The sequence below is a fragment of the Dasypus novemcinctus genome, chromosome 5 (assembly GCF_030445035.2).
Source record: "Dasypus novemcinctus isolate mDasNov1 chromosome 5, mDasNov1.1.hap2, whole genome shotgun sequence".
In the NCBI taxonomy this organism is placed as follows: domain Eukaryota; kingdom Metazoa; phylum Chordata; class Mammalia; order Cingulata; family Dasypodidae; genus Dasypus; species Dasypus novemcinctus.
This window is the reverse complement of record NC_080677.1, coordinates 158,661,906-158,686,412: the sequence shown is the minus strand read 5'-3', so window position 1 is coordinate 158,686,412 and position 24,507 is coordinate 158,661,906. Positions and strand designations below refer to the sequence as shown.

At 43.0% G+C, this 24,507-nt stretch overlaps 1 protein-coding gene across 2 annotated transcripts in view; it reads left to right on the top strand.

Annotated features, from left to right (window-relative positions):
* GAD2 (glutamate decarboxylase 2) overlaps positions 1-24,507 on the top strand; it is a 64,455-nt gene that overhangs the window by 28,288 nt on the left and 11,660 nt on the right. For both annotated transcript variants that reach the window (XM_004470781.4, XM_058297803.2), the window contains exons 9-13: positions 7,799-7,853; positions 9,307-9,423; positions 11,550-11,614; positions 15,879-15,957; positions 19,954-20,103. In XM_004470781.4, coding sequence (XP_004470838.1) covers positions 7,799-7,853; positions 9,307-9,423; positions 11,550-11,614; positions 15,879-15,957; positions 19,954-20,103 — 466 coding nt within the window. The remainder of the gene's footprint in view (positions 1-7,798; positions 7,854-9,306; positions 9,424-11,549; positions 11,615-15,878; positions 15,958-19,953; positions 20,104-24,507) is intronic.

Genomic DNA, 24,507 nt, shown 5'->3' with positions numbered 1-24,507 from the left:
TCCTTTAATGTGCAACATTTCTTCAGTCTTTCTTTGTCTTTCACAACATTGACGTCTTTGAAGAGTACAGACATTGTGTTTAGCACGGGAGTTCTCAGTTTGGTTTGTCTGATATTTCCTCTTGACTAGATTCAGGTGATGCATCCTTTGGCAGGAATTCCAGAGAGGTGATGGTTTGTCTTTCTCAAGTGCATCTAATCATTTCGTCCTCAATGAAGGTTCTCTATGTTAATGTGGACTACTTAGTTATGGTGCTATTTGCCAGGTTTTCCCCTGTAAAATGTCTACTTTTCTGGTGTTTAATTAATATGTAGTGGATGCTTTGAAGCTATATATGATTAGAAATTTGTTTTTTACTTAACAAAATGCTATGAACAACTTCAATGTCATTAGACAGTTTCAATATAATTTGCAATCACTACATAATAATCCATTGCTTAGAATTCATATTATTTAGTAAGTCTCCTGTTGTTAAACATCAAAGTTGCTTTGAATTTCCACTTTTTGAAAAAGCTGCTAATATAAACATCATTGTGGTTAAATATTTGCATGCATCCTTCTGTAATTTTCTCAGGATAAATTCCTAGAAGCAGAATTTCTGAGCCCAAGACTGTGCCTGTTCTAAGAGCTATGAAATTTGCTGGTATGTTGCCTTCCAGAAAAGACCCAGTCAAATTATTCTCCCCACACAGTGTATGGGATGCTTACCATGTCCTCACTAATCCTGAATTAGAATCTTGAGTGCCCTATGTCAATTTGATGGATGGAAACATTTGTATCACTGATATTTTCATTTACAGTTTTTGTAATTACCTGTTGATCTTTATATGTTTATCATTTAGAGTCCAAAAAGAAAAGGAAAACAAAACCTTCTTATGATACAAATGTTCCAGATGTTTTCCCAATATATATAATTTGCTTTTTAACTTCATTTTTCTGTAGTCCAAACTATCAATTTTCCCATTTTAATTCACTTATTGTTTCCTTAGAAAGTCTTGTCCATTCTTAGTAATATTAATATTCATTTGTGGGGTTTTTTTTCACTAAAATCTTTACATTATTATTTAGATAGTTGACTTAACTGAAATGTATTTTGCTTCTATGGTGGTTTGGAGGAATGTAACTTTGGGGGGACACAAATATTATCCCAAAACCATTTAAGATTAAAAAAAATTACTTTAGTTATTGTTCTAAACATACTAAATTCATCTTGGACCTGTTTCTAGTCTTTCATTTTTCTTCTAATGATTTGCCTATTTGGTTCCATTACCAAGTTTTTTAGTAACTATAATTTTACAATGCTCTACTATCTGGTGGAGGAAAATCGGCCCATTTAGTTTTGTTTTCTTGTACTTTAAAAAAAAAATTTATATTCTGACTGTTTTTCATCCAGTTGCACTTTATAATTATTTCCCCAGGTTCCCACTCCCCTATTAGAATGTCTTCTCCTCCTTTCCCTTCCTCCTCTTTCCCTTCTCCTCCTCCCTTTTCTTGGGAAGTGTTGTCAACTTTTGTAAATTGCCTTTTACACATCTATTGCAATGACATTACAATGTATTACTTTGACCAATTAATAAGATGACTTGTGTAAAAAGATTTCCTAACAGTTCTTTCCTTGGCTTTATTGCAATAAATGCTACTTCACTATGTGATATTCTTTAATTTCCTTCTGCATTATATTTTCTAATAATTATATTTGGATTTTTGTAAACTACATTTTGACAGCGTATCCATAGCTGACAGATTTTGCTTTCAGAGTTATCTAGTTTCAGAAAATGAATTCAGCAGCTTTCCTTGTCTTCCCAATAAGAATTTAAAGAGTGTTGTCTGCTAATAGTAGACTGATTAAAATTCACTACTAAAACATCTGGGCCTGGCATTTGGGGGCCTGGCATTTCCCCACATTATTTCATGGTTGTTAGTTCTTTTCAACCTTTTAATATATTCTTGAATTTCCTAGGGGAGAAGAAATTATCTATTTCCTCAAAATTTTCAAGACTACCATAAAGCTCTGAATAAAATCATTTTATGATATTAAAATACCTTTATCTATAACCTCCCCTCTCATTTAAAATGCTGTTTTTTTCTGTTTTGATTGGATTAATCATAAATTTGTATATACATTCATCTTTTCAGTGTACCAGCTCTTGAACTTATTAAGCCCACTTTATTGTTTTCAATTAATTAAAAAATTATTTCATCCTTTCTGCCTAGATTATTACTTTCCTACCTTCCTGAATGAACTAACTTATTTTTATTCTTTCTTATTTAATTTCAAAAGCATTTAAGGCTATGTATTTTCCTCTTTGGATGGCTTAGGGTGTTTCTCATATTTTTATATGTAGTCTTCTCATGTCACTAATTTTTAAAAAAATTTATTAGAGCAGTTGTTAATTTACAGAAACATAATGCAGAACGTAGAGTTCCCATAAGCCACCACCACACTCATACAGTTTCCCCTACTATTAACATTTTGCATTAATGTGGTATCTTTGTTACAACTGATGAAACAATATTATTACAATTATTTTATTAATGATAGTCTATAGATTACTTTAGGGTTCACTCTGTGTTGCAAAGTTCTATGGGTTTTTAAAATCTGTTTTCTGGTTACACATGTTTACAACCTCAGATTTCCCCTTTCAACCACTTTCAAGTATTACATCCACAATATTGTTCTCCCATCACCACGGAATATGGTGATGTTTCCATCACCCCAAACAGAAACTCTGTACCCGTTAAGCATTAACTGCCCATTCCCTACCCCATCCCTGCCCACAATGTGTATTTTAACTTTGGACTCTATGAATTTGCACATACTATTTCTTGTAAGCAAGATCTTACAATATTTGTCCTTTTGTGTCTGGCTTATTTCATTTATCATGATGTATTCAGAGTTCGTCCAAGTTGTAGCATGTTTCAAAGCTTCATTCCTTTTTACAGCTGAAAAATACTCCAGTGTATGTATATGCCACATTTTGTTTACCCTTCTTCTGCTGATGGACATTTGTGTTGCTTCCACTGTTTGACAGTTGTGAATAATGCCATTATGAAAACCAGTGTGCAAATATCTGTTTGATTCCCTGCTTTCAAGTTATATACCTAGAAATCAATTATTAGCTCATATGGTAATTCTATGTATCACTTTTTGAGGACCCACCAAACTGTTTTCTACTGTGGCTACACCACTTTACATTCCCATCAACAATGTATGAGTGCTCCTAATTCTCTAAATCCTCACCAACACTTGTTTTTTGTTTTTTGTTATTTTTTAAATAGTAGTCATTTTAGTGGATGTGAAATGGCATCTCTTTGTGGTTTGGATTCACGTTTCCCTCATGCTTAATGATATTGAGCATTTGTCATTTTTTTCATGTGCTCATCTTCCACTTGTATATCTTCTTTGGAGAAATGTCTATTTAAGTTCTCTGCCCATGTTTTATTTGAGTTGTTTGTCTTTTGTTGATGAGCTGTCAGAGTTCTTTAAATATCCTGGATATTAAACCCTTATCACATATGTGATTTCCAAATATTTTCTCCCACTGAGTAGATTGTCTTTTCACTTTCTTTATAATATACTTTGATGCATAAAAATTTTTAATTTTGGTTAAATCCCATCTATTTTTTTTCTTTTGTTGCTTGTGCTTTTGGTGTAAAGTTCAAGAAACCCTTTCCTAACACAAGGACCTAACAGTGTTTTCTTCTAGGAGTTTTATAGTTTTAGTTTTTATATTTAGGTCTTTGTCTATTTTGAGTTTATTTTTTATATGGTATGAGGTAAGGGGCTATTTTTATTCTTCTGCAGGTGAATATCCAGTTTTCCCAGCACCATTTTTTTGAGACTGTTCTTTCCCATTGAATGGACTTGGCAACATTGTCAAAAATCAATCAGCCTCATAGATGTGAATGTTTATTTTTAAACTTTCCATTTGATTTCACTGGCTTATATATCTGTCCTTGTACAAGTACTATGTCATTTTGATTACTGTACCTTTGTAAAAAGTTTCAAAATGGGAAGTTTGAGTCCTCAACTTCATTCTTCTTTTTCAAAATGGTTTGGCTATTCAGGGCCCCTTACACTTCCATGTAAATGTGATGATTGGCTTTTTCACTTCTGCAAAGAAGGCTGTTGGAATTTTAACTGGGATTGTGTTGAATCTAAACTGCTTCAGGAAGAATTTACATCTTAAACAATAGTTAGTCTTCCAATCCATGAACACAGAAAGTCCTTCCATTTATTTAGGTCTTTTCTAATTTCTTTCAGCAAGATTTCATACTTTTCTGCATACAAATTCTTTACATCCTTGGTTACATTTATTCCTAGATATTTGATTCTTTCCGTTACTATTGCAAATATAATATTTTTCTTGATCTCCTTTTTAGATTATTCATTACCAGTGTCTAGAATCACCACTGATTTTTGCATGTTGATCTTGTACCTACCATTTTGCTGAATTTATTAGTTCCAGAAGTTTTGTTGCATACTTTTCAGAATTTTCTGTCATCTGCAAATAATAAACATTTTACTTTTTCCCTTACAATTTGGATGCTTTTTATTTCTTTTTCTTGCTTGATTCTCTGGCTAGAATCTTCCAGTACAATGTTGCATAACACTTGGTGACAGCAGGCATGTTTCTGATCTTAGGGGGAAAGCTTTCAATCTTTCACCATTGAGTATAATGTTAGCTGTATAATGTTGACTATATATGTTCTTTATCAGATTGAGAACGTTTCCTGCTATTCCTAGTTTTCTAAGTGCTTTAATAAAGAAATGGTGCTGGATTTTGTCATATGCCACTTTTGTGTCAAACGAGATGATCATGTAGTTTTTTGCCTTTGTTCTAATTAATGTGTTGTATTATTTTAGATATTTTCTTATGTTGAACCTGGGATAAATCCCATTTGATTACGGTCTATAATTCCTTCAATACACTGTTGGATTTGGTTTGCTGGTATTTTGTTGAAAAATTTTCCATCTATATTCTTGAGGGATATTGGTCTATAATTTTCTTATGATATCCTTATCTGGTTTTGGTATTAGAGTGATGCTGGCCTCATTGAATGAGATAGGAAGTGTTATCTGCTCTACAAATTTTTGGAAGAGTTTGAGCAAGACTGGTATGAATTCTTGTTGGAATGTTTGGTAAAGTTCACCAGTGAAGTCATCTGGTCCTGGGCTTCTCTTTGTTGAGAGGTTTTTTGATGATTAATTCAATCTCTTTGTTACTGGTTTGTTAATATCTTCAATTTCTGCTTGCATCAGTGTAGGTAGTTTGTGTGTTTCTAGGAATTTCTCTGTTTTATCTAGGTTATCTAGTTTGTTGGTATACAACTGCTCATAGCATCCTCTTATATGACTTTGCATTTCTGTGGAGTTGGTAGTAGTATCCCCCCTTTCATTTATAATTTAGTTGTTTGTATCCTCTCTCTATTTTCTTTGTCAGTCTAGCTAAAGGTTTGTCACTTTTATTGATTCTTTCAAAGAACAACTTTTGGTTCCACTAATTCCCTTCAATGTGTTTTTCTTTCTTTCATTTATCTTCACTCTAATTTTTATAATTTCTTTCCTTCTGCTTGCTTTGCTCTTCTTCTTCTAGATCCTCCAGTTATAAGGTTAGGTCTCTGACATGAGATCATTCTTCCTTTTTAATGTAAGCATTTAGAGCTATAAATCACCCTCTCAGCACTGCCTTTACTGCATCCCCTAAGTGTTGGTACATTGTATCATTTTCATGTGTCTCAAGATATTGCTTAATTGCCCTTGTGATTTCTTCTTTGACCCACTGGTTATTTGAGTGTGTTGCTTAGTTTCCACATATTTGTGAGTCCTTTAGCTCTCCTTCTGTTATTGATTTCTAGTATCATTCCATTGTGGTCAGAGAAGATACACTGTATGATTTCAGTATTTTTAAGTATATTGAGACTTGTTTTGTGACCTAGCATATGATTTGTCCTGGTGAATGACCCATGTGTGCTAGAGAACAATGTGTGTTCTGCTGCTTTGGGATAAAGGGTTCTATATATGTCCATTAGGTCTATTTGCTTTATAGTAGTGTTCCAGTCTTCAAGTTCCTCATTGATCTTCTGACAAGATGCTCTATCCATTATTAAAAGTGGTGTATTGAAGTCTCCTATTCTTAATGTAGAACCACCTATTTTTCCCTTCAATATTTGCTTCATATATTTTGGGACTCTGCTGTTAGGTGCATATGTATTTATTATTGTTATATCTTCTTATTGAATTGACCCTTTTATCAGTATATATTGTCCTTTGTCCCTTATAGCAGTTTTTGATCTTACAGTCTATTTTATCTGACATTAGTATAGTCACCCCAGCTCTCTTCTGGTTACTATTTGCAAGGAATATTTTTTTTAACATCCTTTCACTTTCAAACTACTTGTATTTTTGCATTTCAACTGGGTCCCTAGTAAATAGAATATAGTTGGGTCATGCTTTTTTATTCATTCCGCCAGTTTCTGCCTTTTGATTGGAAAATTTAATCCATTTACATTTGAAGTAACCATTGCTAATACAGGACTTTCTTCTGTTATTTTGCTGTTTGGTCTTTATTAGTCTTATACTTTTTTGTCCTTCAATTCTTCCATTGCTGCCTACTTTCATATTTATTTGATTTTTTTTTTGTACTAAATCATTTTAAGTACCATATCATTTCCTTCTATAAATATTTTTAAATACACTAGAATCATAGGGAAAGCCACAAATGTTCTGTTGAGCCAGTGACTCAAATACCAGTAGTCCTGCCCATGAAATGGCAGTAACATCCCCAGTCATTCATTGAGTCAGTCTTCTTCCCCTTTTGAAAAGTTCGATCAATGACTCTGATGTTAAAAAGTTTAGCCAGTTTAGCAATCTCAAGAGAACTATTTTGGTTTAGACTTTCACTGCTTCCCCTACCATGCGTCTACTTCTGTGCCTGGTTTTTCCCAGAATCTTGGGATGGGAATGTCACAATGCATAATAAAAATTCTACAGTAGAACGTTAACATTGATGACTGTATACTGCACACTTTTGAAAGCATTTTGTATTTATTAACTAACTCATCTAATCATCATACTAACTTTAGAAGTACTGCTGTTATCCCTATTTTGCAGGGATAATTAACTCAGATCACAGATCCAGCAATATCTAGTAGTGTGTTGTACAAATCAACTCCTCTGATTATTATAACAGGGGGTTTATGGTAAGCAAAGCACTATCTGAGTTTTTTGTTTTAGGAAAGAAACATTTTGGGAATGAAAGAATGCTTCTTTCTCCCATGCTTGTCTTTGTAACTGTTTGAAGTTTGGGCTTGGAGTTCTTGGTCCACTCTTTGGTCTTAGCCTTTGGAATGTAATTAGGTAGCTTTTTTCCTTAATATTTTCATTCAGATCAAGATCAAGATCTTGGTGGCAGAATGGATTTTTTCTCTTGGCATTTTGTTTACATGGAAATTGCAAGTCCAGGTTCATCCATGAGAAGATCTGAAATACAAATGTATTTCGGCATTGTCCCTCTCATTGTCAAATGCCTTCCTGCAGAATTAGGTGGATGACTTCAAAAGCAGGCCTCAGGCAGGTAAGAGGAGTATTGTGGTTGTGTCCAGTAGCCGCATCAGTGTGCTATAAACTATAGGTATGCAGCATTCAGCAGGGGAAATAGCCGAGCAGTAGTTATAACTGATCTGTATTACCAAGAAGAGTTCAGGGCTGGACTTTTACCCTTACATTGCTGCTAATTTTGGAAAAGCAACAAAGTGAAACAGTCAAAGCTGACCTATGGTTTGTTTTTCCTTTTAGGGGGAAAATGATCCCAGCTGATCTTGAAAGAAGGATCCTTGAAGCCAAACAAAAGGTAAGTTTGTATGGAGAGTTTTATCCAGCCCATAACAAGCTGGAAGAGCATGATTCTATTTTTATCCAGACGAGACACACACCTTGATTTATTTAAAAAATAAGATCCAGCTCTCAATCTCGCACCTTTCAAGAGATGAATGTCACATCTAGTCATTATTTATTTCCCTGAGTTATAGACTGCTTTGGAAAGGTCTAAGTTGCTGAATAAAGAATATATACAGAGATATTGTAAGAGTTTTCCAAGCATTTGTCTTTCCCTCTGTGCTGAGGATTTGCATTAAATAGACACATGTTTGAAAGATTATTTCAACCAGTGGAAATTATCAGAACATAAGTGCAGTGTGTGTTACTGTGTCACATTTCTTTGAAAGGGCCAAATTTTCCTGCCCAGACACATGCTCATAGAGTTGGCTCATAGAGTTGGCCCTCATTTTGCAGGAAACAATTTATAGCTCTTTTTAGAAGTAACAACTTCTGAAGACCTGCCAAAGATTCCACAATGCTATAGGAAGACATTTATATACCTGAATGGTTCAAAGGCAAGAGAACTTGATTTTAGAAATCACTTTAACTTTTAGGTGATACAGCTTACAACTCCTGATTCAACAACATAACATATGCATCTTATCATTATGCTCTCAGGAATAATTATTTATTTTCATGTCTTTTTTTTTCCCTACGAAAGTGGCAGCAGGCGGTTGTTTTCCCTCGTTCTTGTTCTAGAATGCCTTAGTAAAATAAACACAAGATTAAACCTTTGCTGCCACCTAAAGACGGATGTTATACCATCAGTTTCTATAAACCAACAAAAAACCTGAAGACGAGAGGGGTTCTCCGGAGAGCCGTTAGGGAGTAACTATATCCATCCTATTTGTGGAAGTCTGCCTGTTCTCAACAGAATGAAAATTTCATTCAATTTTCATTTAACCACAGCCAGACAGAGGACTGCTTAAATGGATAAAAGCCAGGGCTAATTGTTGAGCCACGTGCGACTCTTCCCCTCGAAGGCTCAAATATATTATCAGAGGATTTTTCAAATATAGGATAATGCACTAGCCAGAATTGCTTCTCTTTGTTCTCTTGCCCACTCATTCTAGTGTGTTTGTTAAGCCCAGAGCTTCTGTTATGAAAAGGGAAGAATAGAAAGTGATCAAAGAGAAAAGGAGAGGGGCAGAAAATCTACCCAGAAGGTGGGACAACATATGTAACTCTCCTTTGGGCGCCAAATAACCTCTTCCCAGAACCAGAATGTCTCTTTTCATAAGGCAACTGGCAGGTTCAGCAGAAAGGGCTGGAGAATTCAGACCCTGGAGAGAGAACCCAGATGCTTCTGAAGGCTCCAGAAATGCAGATACGTGTGGTAGGGGGAGAATGTCCGTAGTTTCCATGAGGTTTCCTGAGGAACTCTGGAAGCATGGTTTTATGTTACTTGGGGGGTCTCGTTTGTGCAGGGCTTCGTCCCCTTCCTTGTGAGTGCCACTGCTGGGACCACCGTGTATGGAGCGTTTGACCCCCTCTTAGCTGTTGCTGACATTTGCAAAAAATATAAGATCTGGATGCACGTGGATGTAAGTACCCCACTGGGGCCTGGCCAGGAAAGTGTTTTTGCATCTTTTTTTCATCTGAGCCTCACTGAACGAAATTTGTTTTTTCTTTTGTGTTCTGTAAGCTTATTTTCAGAATGGCAATACTTATGCTTTTAAAGATTGCAAATCTGAGGTAGCTCACACCTCACCTACTACACAGCAGTCTCAGGAAGCAGCCTGAGGCTGATTATGGCTTATTGTCCCCATCATGTTGATATTCTTAATTCTATTACCAGAACCCGAGCTGTGTGCTTAGTTCTCAATTCACTGAGCTTTAAACATCCATGGGGGAATAAAGCCCACATACATATGGACACACGCACACACACCATACACACATATGCAGAGCTTGCTTTCCTTTAAAATGTTCATCAAGGTAAGACAGAGAAAACTCAAGCTCAAGGCAGGTGTTCGTGTATTTGGAGAGGAAAGCAGGCTTGCCAACTTGCTAGGAAATCTGGACCAAATGTCCAGTAATTAACGAGCTTGATCAGCTAAGAAGATAAACTCTATTTGAGATGTTTTGATTCCCGACCTGGTCACATTAAAAAGTAGAGCTGTGCCCACCAAAACATTGTCAAATGAAAAAATAGTCCATATTTAGAAGGATGCATTGAAATTAAATCAGCACTACTCAAAGTGCAGTTCAAAGACCAGATACCATCAGCAGACTGTCGATGATCTGTGTTGAGATAAGGTGCTTGTGCCAAACCATCCCAAAGCACAGTGTTTAGTTCAGCTGACGTGTTTTTCATTGCAAGACCCTCTGAATGAAGGAAGCCATTGATTTGCATTCTAGTGCAAAATCCTATGTGGTCACAGGCCAAATTAATTCCCCTCTCCCTAGAAACAGAAAACTTGCACAGCCCGAGCTAGGTCAAGTATCATTATTTCAGCATATTCCTGCATAGCAATCCTGCATAGCAATCACCAAACTTCTTTTCCTTCCCTGATTCACAGTGTGACCCTGATTCATAGTGTGAATGTTCGTTAGGCTACTAGAAAACCCCACAATTTACATATGAAGACACTAAGGATCCAAAATGTTGAACAATCAAGTGCCATCAGTGGCCTGGGTCTCAGAACCAGACACCTTGTTCTCTGGTTCTGATTCCCTGACAACTTTAAACACAAGACCATCTCTGTGTCCTGAGCCAGCAGCTGCTGTAATCTCTCCCCCAGGCTTTCTACTTAAGTAAGAGCTGGGACCTTTTAACCCAGGGCATTAGCTGTTGTTTGAAGCATATCACATTTACCATTTATTCTTTTTAGGTTTCATGTTATGCATTCTATAGTTAAACTGGAAAAAATCTGAAAATATTACACACTTTAAAAATTAGATAGTTTCAAAGTTATTAAAGAATTGAAATTACAACAAAGAGTAAAAAAATACAACTATACCTTAAGAGTTAATTATTTTTCTTTAAAAATACCCCAGGACTGTTTTCTCACACAGAGCAAGGAGTGCTAACATTTTCAAATTAATCTCCGTGTTGACATCCTATTTTCCAAGGGGATTACGACACCAATTCCAATCTTCAAACTTGAATACACATTTTTAAGGGACATGTTCTAATTGCTTGGCTAATTGGTATGCATTGTTCCCATTTGGGGTTTTTTTGGACAGAAAACTTATCTTGTCCAAAATTACACATCAGAGTTGTTAAGTTTCCTCCCACTGGAATTACTTAAGCTTCTCACCAGAGTTGTCCTTGAAACTTGAAAGTCATGGAGTGGGCTCCCAGCCCACCTTCTGTACCCTTACCTGTGAAGACTCTGGGGTTCCTCATCCTGAGAACAGGAGCTTCGGGTGGGACTAATGGGGTGGAGGTGGGATGGAGCGAGGCTCTTTCCTCTCTGGGGCAGACTGAGGAAATGAGCCTCAGAGTCAGCCCCTTCCACCCATGCCCTTGTGGGAGGAGCTGAAGGCGAGCCCTCCGCCTCCACTGGAGGTGCAGTGCCAGAAGAAGGCGGGCCTCCTCCTACGTGGCCGGGGTCAAGGAGGTGATTTCACCTGGCAAGGCAGTCTCTGTTCGAGAAGACCCCAAACCCTAGACATTGAAGCCACAAAAACAACTAGCTTTTCTTGTATCATCTTTCTTTTCCAGGCAGCATGGGGTGGTGGGTTGCTGATGTCCCGAAAGCACAAGTGGAAGCTGAGCGGCGTGGAGAGGTACGCTCATTTTTCTTGTGAATGATGCAAATGGGAAAGCTGCGTAGGAAAAGCAAATTACCAGTGAATTGCTGGGGACATTTGGAGCAGAGGGGAGCCCCTCTCAGTGGCGGGCTTGTGAGCCTTACCTACTGGCGACACTACCCTCGTGACGATTCTGTGTAAACAAGCAGACCAACAGCTCATAAATCGAACCCCTTCTCGGCTCTCAAACAGAGAGCTTCCCAACGGAGGCCCACGGTTCATGAGGCCTTCCCGGAGCCCCCGAACCAACCACCAGGAGTCTTTAAACCTTGCAGGCAGCCCAAGTTTATCTAGGGAGAAGACCCATAGTGTTCATGTTTCATAAGCGAATAATATCCGCTGCTTCAGAGAAGCCAGTAAACAGTCTTGCAAAGTAAATAAGCCCTCCCGTAATTCTTCACTTGGAAAGTCCAGGTTTGGGGGTTCATATGGCCGGTTTACTTACACAAGATACACCTGTGCTAACCTGTCCATGGCTGCTTTCCCGTAATCGCTTTTTTCCTGACAGTTCTGTGGAATGCGCAAAGCACTTTGATTCCAAGACCAAGTAATAGACTGTTAAGAAAAGCTGCAAAGCGCAAAGCCTAACGCATTTTCAGATCCAAAGAGGGAAAAAGGTGCAGGCTGCAACCTCAGCCCCAGGCTGTGGTTCAAGGACCCGCGCAAGAGGGGCAGGCGCGTCACAGAGCGGCAGCTCAGCTCCAGCTGGGAGCCCGCCGTCTCAGGCGGCCAGGAGCCCTGCCTGCATCCAAGGCTGCCAAGTGCCCAGCCTGCCCTGCCACTGGCCAGGTGCCGCCCCGGAGGTTTTCCCATTGGCTCTGCCTACAGGTACCCCACTACACGTGGGGGGATGAGGGTTCCAGGCAGGGATGTAAGCAGAAGTTTACAGAGGGGGCAATTGCTCAACAGGGGGAGGCAATGACAAGACAAGCACTCAGAAAATGCCATCTCAGGTCATCAGAACAAGAGTGAAATTCAGGAGCTTTGGCGAGTGGTGGCCTGTCCACAGTGCATCCTCTCTGAGTTTCCTTCTGACCGGCAAGGAAAGGAGTACCTCTTATTCTACATTTAATGCCACTTGAGACTCCAAGGGCTGAAAGCTCCCGAGCATCCCCTACCCATCGCTCTTGAAAGCTCTCAAAACCACCTACGCTGCGTCTTGGAATATCGAACACCCCTGTGCTTCTGTACCAAAGACTCTTAGTTGAGAGCAAAGCTTTGGAACGTGGAGGTCCCTCTTACTGGCATGATTCTTGAACCCGTATTATAATTAAGTCTACCAACTGGAAGAGCCAAATACGAAGCCACCCTTCCCCACCCTGTACCCAGGAACACCCACCTTGCTGGCTCATTAGCAGGCTAATTAGCTGGCTCTTTTGTGAATAGGGTTGTAGGACAAACAGAAACCCCGGGGACGTAGGTGCCCGAGCACAAGTTTAGGAAGGAAACTTGCCTCCCTTGAGGGTACCACATTTTTCCAAGCATGGCAAACCAGAGTTAAGAGTGACTCTCAAGGTGGAGGGAATCCATGGCCCATTCTTGTCCCCCAATCCAGAGGTTCCCAGGGTGCCAGGGGGTCCCCAGGCTGCCATCTTCTAGACCAAATGGCACAAGCATGCAGAGTGTTGCTCACCGTCCCCTGGGAGAACCCACCAAGTGCTCCTCACTGACATTGCCCACATTTCTGGATATGGCACAGCTGCAAGGGGCTGGCAAGAACCCCCATACACCCAAGTTTGTTTCCATGCATTGCAAATGGACCCTTCTCGATGGCTCCTCATAGCAGCCTGGAACCATCTGTTGCTGTCCCCTGTCAAGGCTTTAGGGCCCAGCTGAAGGTGCCAGTGACTTCGGCTGCATCTCCAATTGCCCTTGCTCTGCCCTGACCGCCAGGAGCTCAGGACTTCACTTGGGCCAGGATCTACTCTTCACAGGCCACTGCCCTGCACATGGTGAGGCCACATGGAGAAACTGTCTTTCTGCAAGGAGCTCAGAATCCATTGGGGAAGACAGTTGACAATGGATTAACAGACAAGGCAGGAGGAAGTCAGAACTCAGAAGACAGACGAGCAGGCAGCCTGCAGAGCACAAGGAAGGGAAGAATGTTCTAAACGGGGCTATTAAGGAAGGCTTGCCTGTGGGTCGACCTTGGAGCTGAGCACCAACGGACAAGGTCTGATGGCACACGGTCCTTGGAGAAAGCCCGGACTGGCTGGACTGGACAGTGACATGGGGGCAGGGATGGTGGGCAGATGGCGCTAGAACGTGAGTGGAAAGCCCAGCAGCCCTGTCCAGGGGATCTCAGCCAAGGGCACAGCCACATCCGGATCCCCTGGAGAAGACTTGGCATTTGACGTCAGTCCCACTTGGGCATCACACAGAGTGGAGAGCGTGGTACTTCTCAGGGGCTTTGGGACAAAGAAGGTTGGAAACCCCTTGCCATAGGGCCATGGTGAGGCTTTGAGACCAGAAGCGATGTTCTCACCTGCGTTTGCAAAGGTAACTCTGGGTTAGAGGTGAGGAGGCAGGCACTAGGAGAAGGTTACTGGGTGAGAGGAGGCAGGCGCTAGGAGAAGGTAACTCTGGGTTAGAGATGAGGAAACGGGCACTAGGAGAAGGTAACTGGGTTAGAGGCGAGGAGGCAGGCACTAGGAGAAGGTTACTGGGTGAGAGGAGGCGGGCGCTAGGAGAAGGTAACTCTGTGTTAGAGATGAGGAAACGGGCACTAGGAGAAGGTAACTGGGTTAGAGGTGAGGAGGCAGGCACTAGGAGAAGGTAACTCTGGGCTAGAGTTGAGGAAGCGGCCCTAGAAGAAGCTCCTACCCATGTCCTGATGGGGGAGGCAGCGAGCGGAGGAGCGCAGGCGAGTGGGGGAAGCAGGCGTGGAAGGGGCACTGGCTGGGAGGGGGCAGATGAGAAAGAGACCAAAGAGGCCTCTGAGGTTTGGGGCGGCCCCTGGGAAGCAGATGCCAGCAGAGCTGAGGCACAGCGTGGAGACGGAATCGAGGTGGAAGGCTGAGGAGTGAGCACGCAAGGAATTGGTTTGGGGTCGGCTGCGTTTGGGGTGCCAACGAGGACACTGGGAGACTCTTCCAGCCTGGGGGTTCAGGTCTCTCCAACTTCCCGAAAGCCACAGAAGCCGCGCGGTTGAATCCCACGGTGAAACAGCCTGAAATGAACCTGAGGCTGTTTTTTCAAGAAATTGCCAACCCTTCTCAGGCAAACCAGGCCGCCTCGTGGCAGGCCAGCGACACGAGAAGAGAGCTGTCTGAGAACAGGAAGGCGTCTGTGTGAGGAAACTGGGGCGAGAAGACGAAGCTGGCGCGGAGCTGCGGGCAGGGCTCCTGGCGCGGCCCCCTGCGGTGAGGCGTGGAGGCTGCAGGCCCAGCGAGCCCTGGGGCCCCGCAGCGCGGCGGGGACAAGGGACAGGAGAAGCTGGGGACCGCGGGCAGTTCAGCCACGGCCACTCTATCCAGATAAAACACGCTGCCACTGCCACTGCTGCTATTACTACTGCCACCACTGCTGCTACTGTCACCTCTGCTGCCGCTATCACTTCTACCACTGCTGTTACTATTAGTAGTCCTAGTACTACTATTACTATCACCACCGCTGCTGTCACCTCTGCTATTATTACTACTACTACTATTACCACCACCAATACTGTTGTTACTACTAATACTATTACCACCACTGCTCCTACCACCACCACTGCTGCTGCTACCACAGCTGGCAGTACTAGTACTACCCTCACTACTGCCACCTCTACTACTTCTATTACTACCACCGCCACTGCTACTATTACCTCTGCAACTACTGCTAATAGTAATTCCAGGCACCAGGGCTGTGGGTACGGACGACCTGTGAGAAGTCCGGGAATCATTAAGTAGGAAGCAGGAGACCCGGGCGAGGACAGCCGCAGCTGCGGGCACGTGCCAGCCCTGGGAAGGCCTGGTGGCCTGCGAGGCAGGCGCCGCGGGCTCCGGGCGGGACGCGGGCTGGCGACCCTGCCCCTCCTGGGTCTTCTACGCCCGAAGGGCCCCCGGGCCAGCTTCAGGCAGAACGAGGCTCCCCAGAGCGCGGTGGCCGTGGCCCGCACCTGCTGTCGCTGGGGACCTAGAGGCGCTGCGGGTGCTGGGATCTGCCCCTGGCTTCGTAGACGAGGTGCTGTCCCCAGCCGCGTGCTTGAGCCCGCCCCCGCCCCCGCCTCACGTCTCCTGCGCGATGTCCTTTCTTCCAGGGCCAACTCCGTGACGTGGAATCCTCACAAGATGATGGGTGTCCCCCTGCAGTGCTCGGCCCTCCTGGTGCGGGAGGAGGTAGGTCCCTCGTGGGCGTGGCTGGCTGCTGTCCACCGCGGACTCTGCGCCTCGACAGCCCCTGGCCGAGGTCCCTGCTGCGAGGGGACGGGGTGCTGGTGCCCGGAGGGGGGGGGCGTCAAAAGGCTTGGGGGGGGTCTCAACTTGTAGGGCATCAACTTTGACCCAAGCTCCTTGTTTTCCGTGTGATACAATCTTCCCCAGCTGGACCTGGCATCCCCTCATTCAGGGCCTACTTTCGTCTCTCAAGAAATTAAATTTCCATTTTTTCCCATGGATTTGAGAAGGAGAGTTTTTACCAGAAGAAAAAACATGCATGTTGTAGGATTAAGGTTAGAATCAGCTTGGGGGTTAGACTTCTCTATGCATACGGCTACGTGTGTGTATTAGAGCTCCCGTAATGACATCACATTTATGATTTAACACCATGTGCAGAATGTAAGGTGTCTGGACATGTGCTAACCAGCAAGAGACTTGTGCTCACAAGGTCTGAGGTCACTCTCTCGCGCATGCCCCTGTCATTTAAAGCCCTTCCCCCTGTCTTCCCAGACCCCGGGTCTGACTCGCATCTCCTTAGCCCTACACTTGTTTAGTTCATGGGACGCAGTTAAGGAGCTTCAGTTTATCCCTCTCATCTCATCAGCATTGAGAATCCATCCCCAGACTATCGGGGGTTTTATATATTTATCTTTATTTAATTTAAAAATATTTTGCTTTTGCTGAATTCTAAAATCGACGTAGAATTATTTTAGAAAAGTTGGGTGGTAAAGCAGGTAAAAATAAATTTGATGTCACACAAAATCCCATCACTTGGAAATAAACATTATTACTGCTTTAAAATATTTCCTCCCACAAGTTTTCTAGAAATATAGGCAATGAATAAAATTGCTATCACATATATCCTATGTACATGTTCATCCTTTTTCCATATTTAATGTTTTATCAAGAGTGATCTTCAAAATATGATTTTCCCCATAATATTCTATTATATAATTTAATTAATCATACCCCATGTGGTTAAAATATTAACATATTTTACACAGTGGCTTGATAAAAGTCCTTTGACAGATACATCTGATCACATTTCTGACTATTTTCTTAACGTAGATTCCTCAAAATGGGATTGCTGGTTACAGGGTGTTATTATTTCATGGTTCTTACTATGTCCTGTTGTTGACCACAAGTTTAATGTCTTCCACGTCCTCATCAAAATAATTCATAAAAAGAATGACCCAGGATAGAAGGCAGAATGAGATGAATACATTGAAAAAATATCCTTTCAGATTGGTTTTCCATCAGCTAAAATCCAGTTCAATTAATTATATTCTGCCTATCTCAGCTATATCACTTGAAAGGAGAAATGCTGAAAGAGTTTTGGTTATTGAGATCTTAGCCAGATATTAGATAATAGCTCCCATCATGTCCTGACAGAGAGAAGGGAAGAGCAGGTCAGATGAAAATAGAGTTAAACAAATTTGGAACTGATTAACTGTTGATTGGTAATTTGGTATCATGCAGGATAAAACCTTGTGGCTGGGTTCCTAACTCTGGGTCACTTAAAATATTCATGGATGGTTGGGAGCAAAAACCTAGAAGCCTCTGAATGTTTCAGATGAGACATTTGGGTAGAGTGGATTTGTGTAATGACAGGATCAATATACAGGATGATTTTTACAGGCTGGAACGGTGAGTCATATTTTAAAAAGGGAAGTTGTTAGTGGGGATACGTATAAGGTCAGGCTCCAGGTACGGGATGGTGATATTTTGACTGGGGGCAGACTTGTTTACACATGGCCAAATAGCTGCAGTTATGTAGAAGGTGCAGGACTTTAGGTTGAATTCTGCATGGTCAGCAACGAGTCAAAAGCAGAAAAATATATATAGCATTCAAAAAAAGGGAGTGGGTAAAAGAAGTGGAGGGTGAGGGAGGTGATAATCTCCTATTCCCATCTCCTCTGTTAAACCACACCAGAGTGGTTTGCTTAGTTAGTTGCCAAGTCTTAGATGGGACCCCATCAAGCGAGAGCTCGAAGAACAGAGAACAATTGGTAAAAATGTGATAGGAATGGTTGAAAGAACTCAGGTTGTTTAACCTAGAAAAAAGAGAAAATAAAGGGCTGAGAAGAGGACGGTGGCCAGCACAGCTTCAATGATTCTCAGTTTTTGTCCTTGAGGCTTTGGGGACAGTGTATCAGTGATACTCGGTGGTACAGACTTGATGTAAAAATCAGAATACCCAATGGCTTTAGGCATGTCTCAAGGTCAACAAGAGGAATACTTTATCTAAAAATTAAGTGGCCCAACAAAGGTAATGGATGCTTTGTGTAGAAATAAATTCATCATTGGAAGAAATGATTAAATAGAGATTGGACAATCACTCATTAGTAAGGGTATAGAAAGAATTCCTTCACTGGGTAGGAATAGATTAAATGAGCTATAAGGTCTATTCCAACTCCAAGAGTTTATGAGGCTCTGACAGCACCTTTCTTATGGGGTCCAAGGAATAAGGCTGTCTGCATGAAAACCCACATTGCTTTGTCTTTGGCTTTTGTACCATCATGATACTGGTGCTGACTGACCTTTTAGGGGTCATGGGCGTTGAGTTGTTTTTCTACTGGCCTGGTCCACAAGTCTGCACTCTGAGGTGGTCTCCCCTAGGCTTGGTGGCACCTGTTTGGGATCTCTGTGGCTAGAGGAGGAAGGGTAACCAAATTTCTGTGCCTGTGAAGCAAAATAGAAGCACTTACTGCAATTTTCACATTTTCATATTTGGCTTAAAGTTAGTTTTCTTTTTCAAATTCAAAGTCTCCCTACATACAAATTCCTAAGACAAATGCCTTGCATTTATTTTTTTCTTAGTCTCAAAAACATCTTAATGGATTCCAATGAGTATGAAACTTGAAGTACAAAGCTGTTTGGATAATGTTTCAAAAGGGTTTTCACTTCTAACTTCTTCAACTAAATGGTCACGTTTTTGTCTTTTCTTTCCTTGCCATGAGTCACTACACAAATACCAAATGCCAAGGCTTTGAAAAAGCACAATTATCCTGCAAGTGTCAAAGCCTTCCTGTGGTTTCTGACAAATTGAAACGTGGTGGGGTTCCTAGGAGGTGACTGCGGTGCTGTTTAATCGGATAGCATGATTCATTTGCTGTTCTCTGGAATAGTTCCATCACCCAGCCTCCCATTTTCCATAGTAGGGCTATGCTGCTGGGGCACATTAGTGGTCATTGTTCCATTGCAGAACAATGAAAATTTCCATTCTAACGACCATAAACAATTGAGTATAAAGATGCACTACTGATGCAGTACGGGTTTAGGTCAGTGGTTAAGTAAGCACCTGCTTCACATGATGAGGTCCTGGGTTCAATCCCCAGTACTTCCCCCCAAAATTTAAATGCAGTACTGAAACTCTGACCACTCTTGAAATAGGCACATGGCATCTGAAAGATTGGTTATTTCAACAATCTCAGAATAGCAGTGTCTTTACTGTTTTCGATTTTAGCCTTTAAGAAGGATAGCAATGAGCTGTCTTGAAAGCGATTTCCAATGAGAGCTCAAACTCTGACAACATAATATTTGACAGAACCAACATGTTTCCAAAAACATTTTAATTACAACAAAACCAGAAAATCAAGTCAACCTCCCGAAGATTAAACATGACACTCGGATTGGTTTTGTTTGTTTTCTTTTGTTCTAATATTAATACCTGCTCTTAAAAGGGAAAGTAAGCATATACTTTAACCTTGTTAACCTCTGGTGACATATGAAACCCAGAGCCATTTATCCCACAGAGCTGACCTATCAAAAAAACTTTTTCTCTCCAGATATTGCCCCCACACACACTTTTTTTTTCATTTGAGTCTTCCTGTTTTCTTTTTCCAGGATGTACACTGTCTCCTTCTGTTTACTTCCCTTAATATTTTATACCACAGCGCAAATAGAAGGTTTGCTAAAATCTGTGGAGTTTCCTAAGTTTTCTCTTCTCACTTCTAGGGACTGATGCAGCGTTGCAATCAGATGCATGCCTCCTACCTCTTTCAGCAAGACAAACACTACGACCTGTCCTATGACACCGGAGACAAAGCCTTACAGTGCGGGCGCCACGTGGATGTCTTTAAACTATGGCTAATGTGGAAGGCAAAGGTGAGCAAGTGTGGGTCGGCTTCATGGAGCCCAAAAGCAGAAACCGGGTGCCCTGATCTGCTACGTGACGTCAAAACATTGATTTCCACATTGAAAATGACTCACCCAAGATTGTCTTTCTTTAATCCTATATCTAAATAGCTGCACTCTACATAGGCAATAATATATTTTTAAAAACCTCTTTTTTTCCATTTAAGCCAAATTGCTTGTCCTGCTCACTCATCTAGAAAACAAATCCATTCTGCTTTATAGGGCAGAACTCCTTAATTCTTAAGAGTTTGGTTTTGTCCTTGCTGTTTTCTGTTTTATTTTGGTCTTTACCCAGTGTTTGATCACTTGGATTGAATAATGCAAAGCTGTAAAGTATTTGTTTCTAGAAGAAAGAGGATAAATAAGGAATCCATGACGATAGTTTATTTTTAACATTTAAAAAACAAAAAAACCTAAAGCGCCTAATCATCTCCTTTTCTGTGGTTTCTCTGTTAACTCAGAATTTAACTGTAGGTGAGCACTCCCCTCTTGGAAAAGTAAATTCTGTTCAAATGATGTGCAGCTCTGACTGACCTAATTGTACCCTTCAAAGAGCACAAAGATTACGTTTCATGGAAGCAGGCTGGAAAGGCCAATTTAAAAAAAAAAAATTTTTGACCAGGCTTTGAATTCAAATATCTCAACTCAGTCCCCGCCCACCTGGTTCATTCTCTCCCACAGGCCCCAGCGGTCGAAGCCAGCCGTGCAGGCTGTAAACGAGCCAGTGGCAGGGTCCATCAGGGGAACGTGACATAAGAAAAGGAGGAAGGAAGCTAGCGAGGCCTGAGACCCTGTGGCTTTGCTGGAGGGGCCACACGCTTGCCTCTAAGCTTTGTGAGTGGCCACCACTAACAGCCTGGCAGGCTCGGTCCCGTAGGAACAAGCAAAATCATGGGGCCGGCAGGTGTGGCCCATTCCAGTGCTGAGATGATGATGTGACTTCTCTCTCGGACCTGGGTAAGGGGTGACAAATCATGTCCACAGCAATGAGTTCTATGTAGACTGCTGTTTAGGAACATTCTCAAAGCACCTTGCCTTGCCAGGGCATTTTAGAGAGGGGGCAGTGAACAAGAAAAAGAGGGGGCTTGGGATGGAAGCACTGCAATCCCTCAGCCCTGGATGGAATCTTCTTTAAACCTGTCCTGGGACTAGAGGCAGTTCAAATGGAATGACGATCCGGTGTCACACAGAGACAGCCCTTCCTTGGTTTCTGGCGATGGCTAGACTTGATATCCTCCAGGCAGTCTGCCCCAGCAGAGCTCGCCCCAGCCGGGTTTGCTGTGTGTGGCAGTGTGGGTGGCTGTCTCGAGGGGAAGAGGGCTGAGTTCCGCCTTTGAAAGCTGAGAGCCTGACAAGGATGCGTGCGCCAAGACAAGACACCTTCTGTTAGCAGCGATACTTCCGTTGAGAGAGAATGAAGAAGGTAGATTAATGACGTCCTCCCAAGCATTTCAAAATGCGGACATTTCTCACTTTGTTGGTCGATGGTCACTACGAAGTGATAAAGGTAAACGTCAGGCACTGGGGTGAGGAAAGCGTGATCTCTAAACGTGGTGCAAGAGCCCCCTTCCTCCAAGAGCCCTTCTTTTCCTCTTTTTCCCCTGTGGTGATTCTATCAAGAGGATGATTCTTAGCTGTATTTACACAAAAATGTTTCTCTCCCCGCTCACCGATTCGTTTCCATCGGAAGCCTACTCTCCAGCTTGGCACGGCCTGCTGAGCACCTGGAGAAACGACCCAGACGCCAGCAGGTGGGAATGAAACAGCAGGGCCAGATGAAGCCTGAAATAAAGGATCTAGTTGCTGCACTAAAAGCACCAGGAGAGGAGATAGAGAAAAAGAAAGATCACAGCCGCTTTTGGACACATATATTTCTTTAATTCTTTATGCCAAACCTCGAGGATCTAGGCATCTAAATTACTGATACTTCCATTTGGTCTTCAGCCTAAAGCACATATTGCAACATGAAGTGATCGCAATAATTACAGTGACAGGTTCGTTCCTTCCCCTGGAGTGGAGGTGAGGATAATTACACTCTCGGAACCTAAGGTGCTCCGGGAATGTCAGGCAGGGACGAGAAGCCCTCCTCTCCCCTCAAAGGAAAAGAACCCGAGATCCCCTTCTCCTGGATCCTGTTCTCTTGCATCCCCAAGGAACGAGGAAACCATCAGAAAAACGATAGTGATCGTGAGAGGAGGAGGACAGCATTAATCCAGCAAACCATCCTTTATCAAATGTGGCTAGAGGACACAATGTTCAAACTCATCCAGATGTTCTCCTTAGTAAGATAAGCCACACGGAAAGTAGTATCAATTACTGTTCTTCAAACCAATCTGCTAATGACTAATGGAATTAAATGCCCTGATGTCGGCTACGGTGCTAGGTCCAGGATAACTTGATTAGGGCAGATGTGTGCAAAAAGTGAGCCTACGGGTGTGAGCTGCACGAGGCGTCCTGCCTGGCAGTAAGATACGTCAGCCCGTCATTAGCGGAGGCACCCTGCCTGCCCTCAGCCCTGTTCTTACTTAGTAACCTTTCATTTTGTCTGCTTCGTGTTAGAGAATCCTAGGACTTGACGGGTATTTTCCACATGGACAGATTTCTTCCTCAGTGACTAAAACTCAGTGGTAGCAAAAAACAAACTTAAAGCGAGCCCCCCTCTCCTGGCCTGCAGGGGTGGCTCAGAACACCACGAGCTGGGCTGCACAGCCGAGCTGGGCACGCGTGTGGTTGTACAATCGGCAGGTCCCCTTGCAGTTTTCTGAGACTGGTCTCCCTCATCAGACATGGGGGTGGTGGAGGGACCGGCAAACGGCTGGGGAAAAAAAGAAGAGGAGAACCCTATGAAAGGGAAATCGATGGCCCCGCATCCTTGGCTGAGTAACGATGTTCACTTTCTCTCTCAAATACTAATTTATTTTCCTAAATGGTTATTGAGCATCTGTGGTTGTACCTGGTGCAGAGTGGGATAAGGAGGCTACGACTTTGCAGACGTACAGATAACTATCACATTAGAGAATTTAGCAAGCCGTATAAAAACCAGCTGCACCCGGGGAATGTGAAGGATGCGGAGCTGGTTCCTGTTTGAATCATGCATGGTTTATCAAGAGACGGCATTTGCGATGGATCTTGAGCAGGACAGGTGGAATAAGAAGGAGGGTTTAACCAGTGGAGGCGGGAGAAGGACAGTCCAGGAAGAAGGCACGGCATGAGCTAAGGGGCACAGTGGCATGTGTGAATTGGCAGATTGCTGGGAGCTGTGGCCCAGGTGAGAATCAGAGAGCCCGAAGCAAGGAGACAGCGGCAAAAATAGATGGCAGCCAGGGAGCCAGGGGCCGGCTCAGCAGCAGCAGCACGGGGCCTGGAGGGTTAAAGTAGGCTTTTAAGGAGAGGAGAATCAAGGCCAGCTCGCAGGGGACGTCGGGATCAGAACTGACACCGGCAGTGGCTGAGTTCTGGGCAGACAGGGAGAGCACTGAAGAAGAGAGCGAGAGCGTTGTTCCTCTTCCTGAAATTCTGGTTCAAGGGCCAGGGGTGGAGCCTGAGAATCTGCGTTTCATTCATCTGGTTTGGATCCTGATGGTTCCAGGGAGCCTACTTCGTAAAAACGCTGCCCCAGGGCTCAACAGCTACGCTTTCATTCATTCGTTCCACAAATGCACATTGAGCATCTAAATCGTGCCTGGTACTGCGCCGGCTGTGGGAGACACTGCAGGGAACAAGAAAAACAAAAATCTGAGCCCCCGTGGCGGGTCCAGCGAAGAGCACGAGGGCTGCGCAGGCGAGAGCAGCTCCCTCGGCTTGAGGCTGGCGCCGCGTGTCCAGCCTGCCACCAGGGAGGCCCGTCTCCACCCTTAGCCTCCTTCCCAGTGATTGGGTCAGGCTGGGGCCATGGGACCAAGTTTTAATGGCCTCTTTGTCATTACTTTCACTGTAAGAGCCAGGTGGTATATACGAGCTACTCGGTAGTATTTAATGAATACCTGTGTTTTGAAGAACTCCTAAAAGCCTTCAAAAACATGAGCGTGACACCCGGCCCTAATTCCCGTACATCTCCACCATGAAAAGGAGCAGCGTCGGCTGCTCAGAGCACACTAGGGTTTCCTACGTCACTCTGCGTGTGCCTCCTTAACCCCAACTACAGAGGCGGTCAGTCTGCGCCTGGCCCCGCAGAGCAGTCCTGGACTGGGGAGGGCCTGGGGACACCACTCAGGCCTCTCGTCCCACTGCTTTGCCTTGCAGTCCAATGCTTTATGGAGCATCCACTCTCATCTGACTATATCCCTGTGCAGGAAACCAGGCAGGTGTCCTCATCCCCCTGTGGCCAGAGAGAGTGGCCAAGGCTGCACAGCTGGAGCGACCGAAAGTTGCAGT